The sequence below is a fragment of the Sorex fumeus genome, unplaced genomic scaffold, assembly GCF_029834395.1.
Source record: "Sorex fumeus unplaced genomic scaffold, SorFum_2.1 ptg000041l, whole genome shotgun sequence".
Lineage (NCBI taxonomy): Eukaryota > Metazoa > Chordata > Mammalia > Eulipotyphla > Soricidae > Sorex > Sorex fumeus.
Window position 1 is genome coordinate 7,054,246 of NW_026606098.1, and position 12,130 is coordinate 7,066,375.

General features: G+C 56.1%; 2 protein-coding genes across 2 annotated transcripts; one reads left to right on the forward strand and one right to left on the reverse strand.

Moving 5' to 3' along the window:
- Window positions 1-5,781: 5,781 nt before the first annotated feature.
- Window positions 5,782-6,729, forward strand: LOC130028809 (olfactory receptor 10H1-like). The gene has a single exon (XM_056119655.1). The coding sequence runs from the start codon at window positions 5,782-5,784 to the stop codon at window positions 6,727-6,729; it is 948 nt and encodes a 315-aa protein (XP_055975630.1).
- Window positions 6,730-10,290: 3,561 nt separating this feature from the next.
- Window positions 10,291-11,238, reverse strand: LOC130028769 (olfactory receptor 10H1-like). Its single transcript, XM_056119605.1, has one exon. It carries the CDS (start codon window positions 11,236-11,238, stop codon window positions 10,291-10,293), a length of 948 nt encoding a protein of 315 aa, XP_055975580.1.
- Window positions 11,239-12,130: the final 892 nt, after the last annotated feature.

Consider the following 12,130-nt stretch of genomic DNA (forward strand, 5'->3'; position numbering starts at 1 on the left):
TTGATCCCTGGCATTCCACACAGTCCCCCAAGCCCAGGCAGGACTCATTCCTGAGGGCAGAGCCAGGGGGAAGCCCTGAGCATCTCTGGGTGTGGCCTCAAAAACTGAAATAAATAAGAATTGTGTCCAGTAACTGAAGAACGGGGAACACTGGATCAGACAGGTCGGCCCATCTGAGTAGGAAACAGAGAAGGGGATTGATCTTCATGGGTGGAACATTTGGGCACTGGATTTACTTTTCTTTTTTTGGGGAGGAGCACACCTGGGGATGCTCAGGGATGGCTCCTGGCTCTGCACTCAGGAATTGTTCCTGGCAGTGCTCAGGAGACTCTGTGCGATGCCAGGAATCGACCCAGGTCAGCTGTATACAGGCAAATCCCCTCCCTGCTGTACTATCACTCCGGCCTCTTCGTTTTCAATTTTTACTAAGGTGACATTGGTTTGTGAAAGTATCAACATATATATGGGTTGAGGTCCAACAGGACCACAAATGTGCCAATGTCCTTCCACCAATGTCCACACTTCCTTCCCTGCCAATTCTCACCCTTCCTGTCCCGCCCCCACCCCGCCCACTCCACATTTGTTCTGTCATCAGCCTCTAAGGGGTTGGGTTTTTGAACACTATTTTTTAGCCAAATCTGGTGGTTTCTCAGGGCTTAATCCTGCCTCTACCCTCAGGGATCATTCCTAGTGGGGTGTTGGGGTCTTTGGACGCCATCTCTGGGTGAGATCATCTGGCATTTTTCTTTATCCTTCTAGCTTATTTTGCTCATCGTGATTCCTTCCAGTTCCAAGCCTGTTGCAGCAAAGGCAACTTTTTGATGACTCTGTAGTATTCTATTATATATCATGGTCATCACCTTCTTTATTTACTCATCTGTCACTGTCACTAGGCATTTGAGTTGTTTCCATGCTGATTTTTGTATGTATTTGTGTTACCTGCAAAGAATAGTAGTTGAACTTTTCTTCAGATGTGAGTCTCTTCTTTTTCTTGCCTACTTTTTCTGGTGAGTGCTTCCAGTTTTGTGTTGGAGATCAGAGACATAAATGGGCAGCTGTTTTGTCAGATTTTCCACATTCAGTGCATCAATTGCACACAATCACTCTTTTCAGGATTTCTATCTAGCTGTATTTTAATTTTTTGGAGATATTTTCATTTGCTTTCCATATCATGACAATTGTTGCCAAGAATAAGAATTCTTGTTTCTTCAAACTTTTGAAGAACTTGAGAAAGCCAGGAACAAGTCTTGTTAGAAGAAACACATTTGGTAGGAACCCATCTGGACCTGAACTTTTGAAATTTATATATATATATTTTTTTTTTTTCTTTTTGGGTAACACCCGGCAATGCACAGGGGTTACTCCTGGCTCTTGCACTCAAGAATTACTCCTGGCAGTGTTCGGGGGACCATATGGGATGCTGGGAATCGAACCTGGGTCGGCTGCATGCAAGGCAAACGCCCTCCCCATTGTGCTATCGCTCCAGCCCCGGTTTATATATTTTTAAGTATTTTCTATTCCAAATGAATTTGGATTTTACTATAAAGAAACTAAGGAGTTTCTCTGCTTTTATAGAAGATCCTTCTAGTTCAGGCAAAGTTGGTTTCATGGCCAAAAATTCCTTGAACTGTTTAGATGCAAGGATTTTTTCCCTTCGACTTTGAGTGGTGAGGCTGTGCGCTCATTGGGGTGTCCGTTCCATGTGGTGAGTTGGATGTGTTGGGCTCTCTCCCTACTTGCCGATTTCCATCTGATAACCAACTGTGAGTGAATCTTATGGGGTTTCCCTTATATCTGAATCTTTGCTCTTCTCTTCGCTTTCAGGATTTTATCTCTGTCCTTTGTTTTTGCCATTTTTTCACAATGTGTCTTGGTATTCATCTATTTGGGATTATTTTGTGCGGAAACTGTTTCCTGGTTGAGCCTTGCCTCCTCCCTCAGATTATCAAAGTTGGGGGGGGCAGTGCTGTTTAATGGCCTAAGACCATCACCAATAGTAGACTACTACCCCAGTGTCAGCACTGCCACTAGTGAGAAACACACTTCCGTGTCAACAAACCTGGACCCCACCCCAGGCTGGCCACTGGCAAATGCCCACAGGCGCTGGTGGGTTGAACCCAAACACACAGTATGAGGATCTGCTGCTCCCACAGCGTGACTCTGTAACTCACTTCCGGCTATGCAAAAGAATGGACAGGGATCTAAACAAAGGCTCGTTTTTGATATCAGGGTAATGTTTATCACAGTTATTCATGGCCACACAGCTCTCAGCCTGGAAGGTGCAAACAGCCCAGATGTGTTGTGGGCTGAGGAAGGAAGGGTGATGCCCTCAGCCACTGGTAGTCCACAAACAAGGTGCAGGTGAACCCTGCATGCTGACCCCCCATGAACAGAGCCGGGCACACAGCCCTGCTCCCAGATCCCAGAGAGGAGACAGACCCCTTCCACTCAGGGAGCAGGGGACAGTGGTCAGCAGCTAGGGAGGGACTGCCCATAAGGAGCTCATGAGGATGGGGCTCCACTGGGGCCATGGAATGTTCTGGAAGCTGAAGGAGATGTGCTTGTGCTTCATATCCCTCAATAGGGTACTTTTATTTTTTAATTATTTTCTACTGGTCCGGAACAATAGTACAGTGGGGAGAGACTTGCCTTACACGTGGCCAACCTGGGTTCGACTTCCAGCACCCCATGTGGTCCTCCGAGCACCATCAGGAGCGATCCCTGAGTGCAGAGGCAGGAATTAAGACCTGAGCATCGCCGGGTGTGCTCCCCCCGCAACAAAAGATATATATATATATATTTACTATAATTTTGGTAGCATGGATCTAATGGTGTTAAGGCAAATGGTCACCACACACCACAGGGACCACTGTCCCGGGGTCCCTCTGTTCCCATAGTCATCCCCTCCTTCCGCTGTTTGCTGACAGTTCTATAAGCCATGGCCAAGGGTTTGACACTGGCATCCTCGCCCTGCCCCCCCCGTCTCGTCTCATTCCACACATGGTGAGACTTCCCAGTGTCTCTCCCTCAAGCGCTCGACTCCCTTCACGTGATGCCCTGCTGTGGAGTGAGTTCTACGATTCCCTCGGGAACAGCATACTGTTTAAGCAGAGAAGTGTTTTTCACATTTATTGACCTTTGGTATTTCCTCCGGATTCATTTTATAGAGCAGTGAATTTTACACGGTGTGAAATTCACTTCAAAAATAAAGCCAAAAATACCCTGCCACAGAGGCAGGGTGGGATGGGGGGATGTGGGGGAGTGGAAGGGATACTGGGACCCGTAGAGGTGGGAAATGGGCACTGGTGGAGGGATGGGTGTTTGATCATTGTACAATTGAAACCCGAGCACAAAAATTTGTAAATCTACAACTGTACCTAATGGTGCTTCACTAACAAAAATTTAAAAAAAATGTAAATGATGGAGAATGGGCACTGGTGGAGGGATAGGTACTGTATCATTGTATAATTGAAACCTAAGCACAAAAATTTGTAAATCTACAACTGTACCTCATGGTGTTTCACTAATAAAAAAAATAAAGCCAAACCCCACAAACTCCTTTTTTCCTAGGCTCCTGTTAGTTTGCAGAATAGAAGCCCCTGGTGCTGCCTCTAAGCAGCTCAGTACTGCCTGTGGGCTGTGCCAACAGCAGCAGTAGATGTGTTTGTGTGCGTGTGCGTGCATGCGTGTGTGCGTGCATGTATGTTCATGCACACGTGTGTGTGCATGTGTGTGCATGTGCGTGTGCGTGCGCATGTGTGTGCGTGTGCGTGTGCTACCTGTTGCAAAATACTCAGAGGACACTTCCTGGGGCCCAGGAAGGTGGGGGCATGGAGCTGTCTCACAGCCTCCCGGGACCACAGCAGGGACTGCTGGCCACCTCAGCCATGACACCCACTTCTGGGAGCCTCCGAGCATGCGGGACCCCCTTGAGAAGGGCAGGTAATTGGTTCACCCAGCAGGCACAGTGAGGGAGGGATGTGGGGACACTGTGTCCTTCCTGGAGGTTCCTGGGGGACCCAGCTGTTTTGCACACAGGCACAAGCGGGAGGCAGCGGGCTGGGTGCAGACAGACACGGGGTGATAAATGATGCTGTTGGCACCCCCCGCGCTCACTGGGGCAGGGGCCATTGCCCAGCCTGCTGCTGCGTCTCCCTGTTCGTGCATGGTGGCAGCAGTTGGGCTCAGAGACCCTGGAACAGACACCCAGCTGGCTTCACCCGCAGACTCGCTTTACCTGAGGAGACGGTTGTTGGCAGGTGAGGGAACAGCGGCTCAGGCCTCCAAACTCCTTACTGTCACCCACTCAGCAGAAACCTGCCGTGGCACAGTCAGGGAGGCAGAGAAGAGAGACCATCACCCCTCCTGGGAGGGGGTATAGGGACAGGTGGGTGCAAGTGAGCTGGGGTGGGGGTGCGGGTGAGATGGGGCAGGTGAGCTGGGGCAGGTGAGATGGGCCAGGCAGCACGGGTGAGATGGGGTAGGTGAGATGGGGCAGGTGGGCACAAGTGAGCTGGGTCAAGTGACCTGGGCAGGGGCTGGACTCTAATGATGCATGAGGGGGGGGGGGAGTCTGTGTGTCTCTTCTGTACATCCACGTCTGTCCATCTCCGTCTCTGTCAATGTCTGTATGTCCACCCACCTCTGTGTCCATCTGTCCCACTGACTGCCTCCATGTCCGTTTGTCCATCTGTGTCAGTCTGTGCATCCGTCTCTGTGTCCCCAATCTGTCTGTCTCTGTCTCAATGTTTATGCGTCCATCCATCTGTCCCTGTGTCTGTCTGTCCCCCTCCCAGAGCAGCCAGAAAGGTCCATTCCAGGAGGCTGTGACACACCCACACCACCGGGGCCCACGTTTAAGGGCAAAAGATCAATAAACTTTTTTTTTTTTTTTGCTTTTTTGGCTCACACCTGGCGATGCTCAGAGATTACTCCTGGCTCTGTACTCAGGAGTTACCCCAGGCGGTGTTCGGAGGGCCATATGGGATGCTGGGAATCAAACCCGGGTTGGCCGCGTGCAAGGCAAATGCCCTACCCACTGTGCTATCACTCCAGCCTCCGAGATCAATAAACTTTTCACAGAGATGAAAAGGTCTTTTCTCCCAGAACCTTGAGTTTTGCCCCCTCCCTGTGGGATCCCAGGAACCCCCATATTCCCTAAAGCCCGTGGGTAGCCCAGGAGACTCACCCATGCACACCCCGAGTCCCCCTCGAGTCCCCCTGAACTGTCCTGAGCTCCTTCTGCTGCCGGCTCCTGCTGCCGTGGAGGCGACGTGTCCTTGGTGGCCCTGGGCGTGGTCCTGGAGTGCATCTCTGCCCCCTCGGTTGCGTCCCTTTCACCGTCCTGTCCTTTGTACACTTTCATCATGTCCTCAGGATTCCCTTGGGACCCTGGTTCAGCTCCCCCAGTGTAGAGACATTCTGTGTCCTTGTCCTGCAGACACACGGTCCCGGGCATAGCTCCACAGGGCCCCATCTGTCCCCTCCATGGCTGTCGTGGGAGGCTGTGAGCACAGCGGCCCAAGGCCTCCCCCGACCATGTCTGAGCCCGAGACAGGCTCTGGGGCCAGCGGGGTGTGGTGGACACCAGGATCCTGCTCCTCTGTTCAGAGCTGCGTTGCTGGCGTGCTCGTGGTGGGGTTCAGCCCCACTGACATGCAGGGTCACGGAGGGCAGAGGCCAATGGGGACACAGAGAGCGCAGCTTCCCATGGGCGGGCAGGATGGAGAAGCTCTCGGGGCCATCCCTGACTGAACACCGCCCTGTCCCCAGCCAGCACCCATGCAGAGAGCCAACGTGTCCGTGGTGACGGAGTTCGTCCTGGTGGGCTTCTCCACCTTCCCCCGCCTGCAACTGCCCCTCTTCCTGCTCTTCCTGCTCATGTACCTCTTCACGCTGCTGGGCAACCTGCTCATCATGGCCACCGTCTGGAGTGAGCGCAGCCTGCACACACCCATGTACCTCTTCCTGTGTGCCCTGTCCATCTCCGAGATCTTCTACACCTTCGCCATCATCCCCCACATGCTGGCCGACCTGCTGACCGCCCACCACACCATCACCCGGGGGGCCTGTGCTGCCCAGATGTTCTTCTCCTTCACGTTCGGCTTCACCCACTCCTTCCTGCTCACTGTCATGGGCTATGACCGCTACGTGGCCATCTGTCACCCGCTGCATTACCACGTGCTCATGAGCTCGCGTGGCTGTGGCTACCTGGTGGGCGGGTCCTGGGTGGGCGGCGCCGTCCTGGGCTCCGTGGTGACTGCGGCTGTGTTCAGCCTCTTGTTCTGTGGACCCAATCAGGTCCATCATTTCGCTTGCCACGTGCCGCCCCTGGTGAAGCTGGCGTGTGGACGCAACGTGCCCTGGGTGGCCCTGGGCGTGGGCCTGCTGTGCATCTCCGCCCTCCTCGGCTGCTTCCTCCTCATCGTCCTGTCCTACACCTTCATCGTGGCCACTATCCTCAAGATCCCCTCAGCTGAGGGCCGGCGGAAGGCCTTCTCCACCTGCGCCTCGCACCTCACCGTGGTTGTGGTACATTACGGCTTCGCCTCGGTCATCTACCTCAAGCCCAAGGGGCCCCAGTCTCTGGAGGGCGACACGCTCATGGGCTTCACCTACACGGTGCTCACGCCCTTCCTCAGCCCCATCATCTTCAGCCTCCGCAACAAGGAGCTGAAACTCGCCATCCACAAGACCTTCTTCAGCAGACCCTCCTCAGGAAAGTGGTGAAGCAGCTGGGAGTGGCCCTTGGAAGCAGCTGCCCCTGGCCAGTGGCTCTGCCCACAGTTAGAAGCCCCTTAACCTTTGCAAGCTCTGGCATAAACACTCGTGGCTGGTCACTCGCGGCGTAGTCCGTGATGATATGGGAGATCCAGTTCAGAGGCCCGGCCTACAGGATCAGAACACGAGGGGCACCCGCACCTCTGGTGTCTGTTCTCCCCTGCAGCCCCTCCCATGGCTGACACCCTCCACTGTAAACTGCCAGGAGAAGCGGAGAGCATCAGCGCCCGTAGGGGCGGGAACATGCCCCACAACACAGGTCAGACCAAGGGACACCAAGGCCCGGCCTCCGCCCAAGTGGGGTTAGGCCGGGCACGAGCAGCTGACCCTGCGGGCTGCAGCCTCGTTTCCGGACTGAAACTACACCTCTGAGGAGAGGCAGAGAATTCCTGAGACTCAGCCCAGGGCCAAGTGTCCGTGCGAGAACTTTCCTGGGGCGTCAGCGAGGTGGCCAGGGGGCGATGGCAGCCATTGGTCTCCCACGTGCAGGGGATGGAGGGTGACCGCATGGGGCAGCTTTATGTCGTGTTGGAAATACTTGTCTCCCAAAGGAAGGAGGACCCTGGGGGCTGGATTCTGTAAGTCTCACCGATCAAGGAGCACAGTGGTCACCAGCAGACGGGGCTGGCAGCAAGAGGGACGTTATTTAAGAGACAGATTCTGACCTGTAGACAAATAAGCCCCAGAGATGCATCCCGAGGTGCAAGTTCCAGCAGGGAACCATGTCTGCTGGGCTTCAGCTGTGCTCAGAGTGGCACACGTGGTCAGACGCACCTTAGACCCACTGAAGTCGCCAAAAACAAATGACTGGGGTAGGGAAAGACAGCACGGCAGTGGGGTTGCTGGCCTTGCACGTGGCCCTATCAGCTCTGACCCCCGACACCCACAAGGTCCTTCGAGCCACCAGGAGGGACCCCTGAGAGAATCAGGAGCCAGGAGTCAGCCCTGAGCTGTTCTGGGTGTGGCCAGAAACCAATAAAGAAAAGCTACTTGCACTCACACTTCAGTCCAGTCAGTGCCTCCCGTCCCTACTCACAGGCGGGTGCTGTCGGGAGACGCTAACTGTCTCTCAGGTTGTGTGTCCCCAGGCAGCTCACTCGCCCTGTCTGAGCCCATTCTTCAGGCATGAAGAAGTGCCTGTATCTGTGGGGTCGTGGAGGCAGCTCTCACTTTGCAGTTTGCTTGGTGAACAGGGGCCAGAGGAGGCGGCAGGAGGTGAGGGAACAGCAGGTAGAGCCACTGGGGGAGGGAGGGTGCTCCCAGTGGAGACAGACCCCTGTCAGGGTCCGGGTTCATGCCTTCAGGGATGAGCCCGAACATCCTCTTCCCCATGTCCAGCCCCACAACTAAGCCCCTGTCCACCCCCAGGAATGAGCCCCGTGTCCAGCACCAAGGGATGAGCCCCAAGTCCAGCCCTCAGGGATGAGCCCTGTGTCCAACCCCAGGGAAGAGCCCCGTGTCCAGCCCTCAGGGATGAGCCCCCATGTCCAGTCCCCAGGAATGAGCCCCGTGTCCAGCCCTCAGGGATGAGCCCCGTGTTCAGCACCAAGGGATGAGCCCCATGTCCAGCCCTCAGGGATTATCCGCCATGTCCAGCTCCCAGGAATGAGCCCCATGTCCAGCCCCAAGGATGAGCTCCATGTCCAGCCCTCAGGGATAAGCCCCCAAGTCCAGCCCCTAGGAATAAGCCCCATGTCCAGCCCTCAGGGATGGGCCCCATGTCCAGCCATCAGGGATGAACCCCATGTCCAGCCATCAGGGATGAGCCCCATGTCCAGACCCAGGGCTGAGCCTTGTGGGGGTGCCCTGGGGGCTGTGCAGTGGCCGTGGCAGCTGAACACGTCCAGGTGTGGGAAACAGACAGGGCAGGGCGGGCCAGTAAGGCCTGAACAGTTTCCTGTTCAGAGGAAGGTAGGACTGGGCGAGGGTCCTGCAGGTTCTGGAACATTCTGGAGCTGCCAGTGAGGCCGAGCAAGGGTGGCAGGAGCAGTGAGCGCTCTCTAGGGGGTGCACGGCAGTGGGGGTGGGATCTTTGCTTCTGTGGGACAGTGCTGAGCTGGGAGGACTCACACCCAGGTCCCGCGGTGGGACACAGACTCGTGTCCAGTGCGAGGCTGCAGGGGGGGGAGGGGGGTGCCCACAACGTGGCGTCCCCTGCATACCCGCTCTCGTGCCATCCCCCTAATCACCTCTGAGCTCTGGGGCCAGGGAGATGGAGACTGGGCCCGGAGGGACCATTAGCGGGCAGGCAGGGTGGAGGAGGCCACGGGGGACAGGGACACTGTGATGAGGGTGTCCTGGCCAGGACTGTCTTCACTTGAGCTGCAGCTGGGGTCCCTGGGTGCCTGGGGCCATGTCAGCTCCCCCTAGCAAGCGGGGACATTTATTGGGGTGCAGAAAAGTGTTTGGGGGCAGGGAGAGAGGAAGAGGGTCACTAGGGTCAGTGCTCAGGGGAGGGAGCTGGTACTGATTCGTCTTTGGGGGGCACACAGCTTCAGGGCTCCCCCTGCTGTCATTCAGTGCTGCCCAGCCAGGGTGGGATGGACTTGGGGCTCCTGCTGGGCTGCAGCTGAACTGTGTCCGGTGTCAGCGCCCAGGACAGGCAAGCTGGGCATTCTCTCAGGTGGGCTCCTCCGGGCCACCCAGACCCACTGTCTCCCATCAGGACTGTGCCCGCGCAGAGGGGGCACAGGGCAGGAGGAGGTGGTGTCGGGGAGGGCCGCACTCAGATCTGTTGGACGTGGAAAACTAGCCAGCCAGAGGCCAAGAGGAAGCTTCCCTAAGCTTTTTAATGCCTTTACTTACAGGCCGGCAGAGGTGGGTGTCCAGCTGGGCTGTGACTGTCCCCAGTGCTCTCCAGAGCAAGACTTAAAACAACAGAAATGAGAGTGACCCTGGGAGTGGTCCTGACCCGCACACTGGCACAGTGCCCCGTGGAAACACCCGGTGTATATGGCTCTGTGCTTGTGAGCCCTGAGTTAGGAGCACTCCATCTCCAGCAGGTGTGATTGAGGAACATAAAGCAAACAACCATGTGCTTCTCTCTCTCTCTCTCTCTCTCTCTCTCTCTCTCTCTCTCTCTCTCTCTCTCTCCCTCTCCCTCTCCCCCTCCCTCTGGGTCTCCGAGTCCCACAAATGCTGTCAGGACACAGGTCCCTTCTCTGGAGGCGACACTGTCAGCTGTCCTGGGGCTTGACAATCACCTTTCGCCAAGACCAGCTCCTTGATACTTCTTCCTCACCACCATGGTCAGTGGGCACCAGGGCTGCGTGTTGGCAGCCAGGATGTGACATGAGTCCTAGTGCTCTCAGGAGCCATTGCCACATGACCAGAAGATCCCCACATGGGGCGCCCCCTGCACCCGGGGCCCAGGAGACTGCAGGCCAGGCCAGGCCTGCATTGTGAGGTGGGGGAGGGGGAGATCCAGTACCAGAGAAGAGGAAGGGAGCTTTGGGTTCCCCTGAGCATGGGCGGAAGGTGAGGGAACACTTGGAGGGTGGACGGGCCGCGTCAGGTGCTCTGGAGCGAGGATCTGCTGAAGAAGGTCTTGTGGATGGCGAGTTTCAGCTCCTTGTTGCGGAGGCTGAAGATGATGGGGCTGAGGAAGGGCGTGAGCACCGTGTAGGTGAAGCCCATGAGCGTGTCGCCCTCCAGAGACTGGGGCCCCTTGGGCTTGAAGTAGATGACCGAGGCGAAGCCATAGTGCACCACAACCACGGTGAGGTGCGAGGCGCAGGTGGAGAAGGCCTTCCGCCGGCCCTCGGCCGAGGGGATCTTAAGGATGGTGGCCACGATGAAGGTGTAGGACAGGACGATGAGGAGAAAGCAGCCAAGGAGGGCGGAGATGCACAGCAGGCCCACGCCCAGGGCCACCCAGGGCACGTTGCGTCCACACGCCAGCTTCACCAGTGGCGGCACGTGGCAGAAGAAGTGGTGAACCTCCCGGTGGCCACAGAAGGACAGGCTGAACACAGCCGCGGTCACCACAGCACCCATGACAGCACCACCTGCCCAGGACCCGCCCACGAGGCAGCCACAGCCATGCGGGCTCATGAGCACGTGGTAATGCAGCGGGTGACAGATGGCCACGTAGCGGTCATAGCCCATGACGGTGAGCAGGAAGGAGTGGGTGAAGCCGAACGTGAAGGAGAAGAACATCTGGGCAGCACAGGCCCCCCGGGTGATGGTGTGGTGGGCGGTCAGCAGGTCGGCCAGCATGCGGGGGATGATGGCGAAGGTGTAGAAGATCTCGGAGATGGACAGGGCACACAGGAAGAGGTACATGGGTGTGTGCAGGCTGCGCTCACTCCAGACGGTGGCCATGATGAGCAGGTTGCCCAGCAGTGTGAAGAGGTACATAAAAAGGAAGAGCAGGAAGAGGAGCAGCTGCAGGCGGGGGAAAGCGGAAAAGCCCACCAGGACGAACTCCGTCACAGGTGTGTAGTTCATCCCCATCATCCCGATGGGCGGAGGTCGTCCTGTGTGGGCGAGAGTGGGGCTCAGCCCTGCAGCCTCCCTTGCTTGCCTGTCCTGGCATTGCTGTGGGTATGGCCTGAGCTCCGCACCCGGTCAGGCATGTGTCCACGCAGAGAAGCCCACGGGTGGCGCCCTGAACATACACGGAGCAAAGGCTGCACCACCCTATAGGCTGGCAGGAATGTGGCTGCCCTGTTCTGGGGATAATGGCATAGACTTACCAGGCACCCAGCTGACCTGGGTTCTATTCCTGACACCCTTTTTGGTCCCCGAGCACTGCCAGGAGTGATTCCTGAACGCAGAGACAGGAGTCAGCCCTGAGCACTGCCAGGTGTGATTGAAAAACACAGAAGTTTGGAGATTTCTCAAAATATTAAAAATAGGCCTATCATGAGACTTAGTAATCCAGACTGAGTGTCTGTCCACAGAAGCACTGATCCGGAAAGGTGGGTTCAGGGCCTCCAGGCTGCTGTTTCCAACAGCCACGGTCTAGGGATAATTCGAGAGCCGAGGGCAAGGGATGAAGTTGACACATCCATGTGCCAGTACCTCACTGCATTGCTGACATGACTGTAGCTCCAGACATGCACATATCAGTGGCACCTTGCACACTCACACATCAGGACATCTCACACGCACACATCATGACACCTCTCATGCACACATCATGACATCTCGCACACACAGATCAATGACACCTGGCATGCACACATCATGTCACCTCACACAGACACATCATGACACCTCCTATGCACACATCATGACACCTTGCGTGTCCCCAGTAAGGCATCTGTCCTGAAGATTGCTGCCGCCCAGAGCAATGGCGTGGCACATACATCTGAGGTCACCAGTGAGGTGCTAGCATGCACTAGGT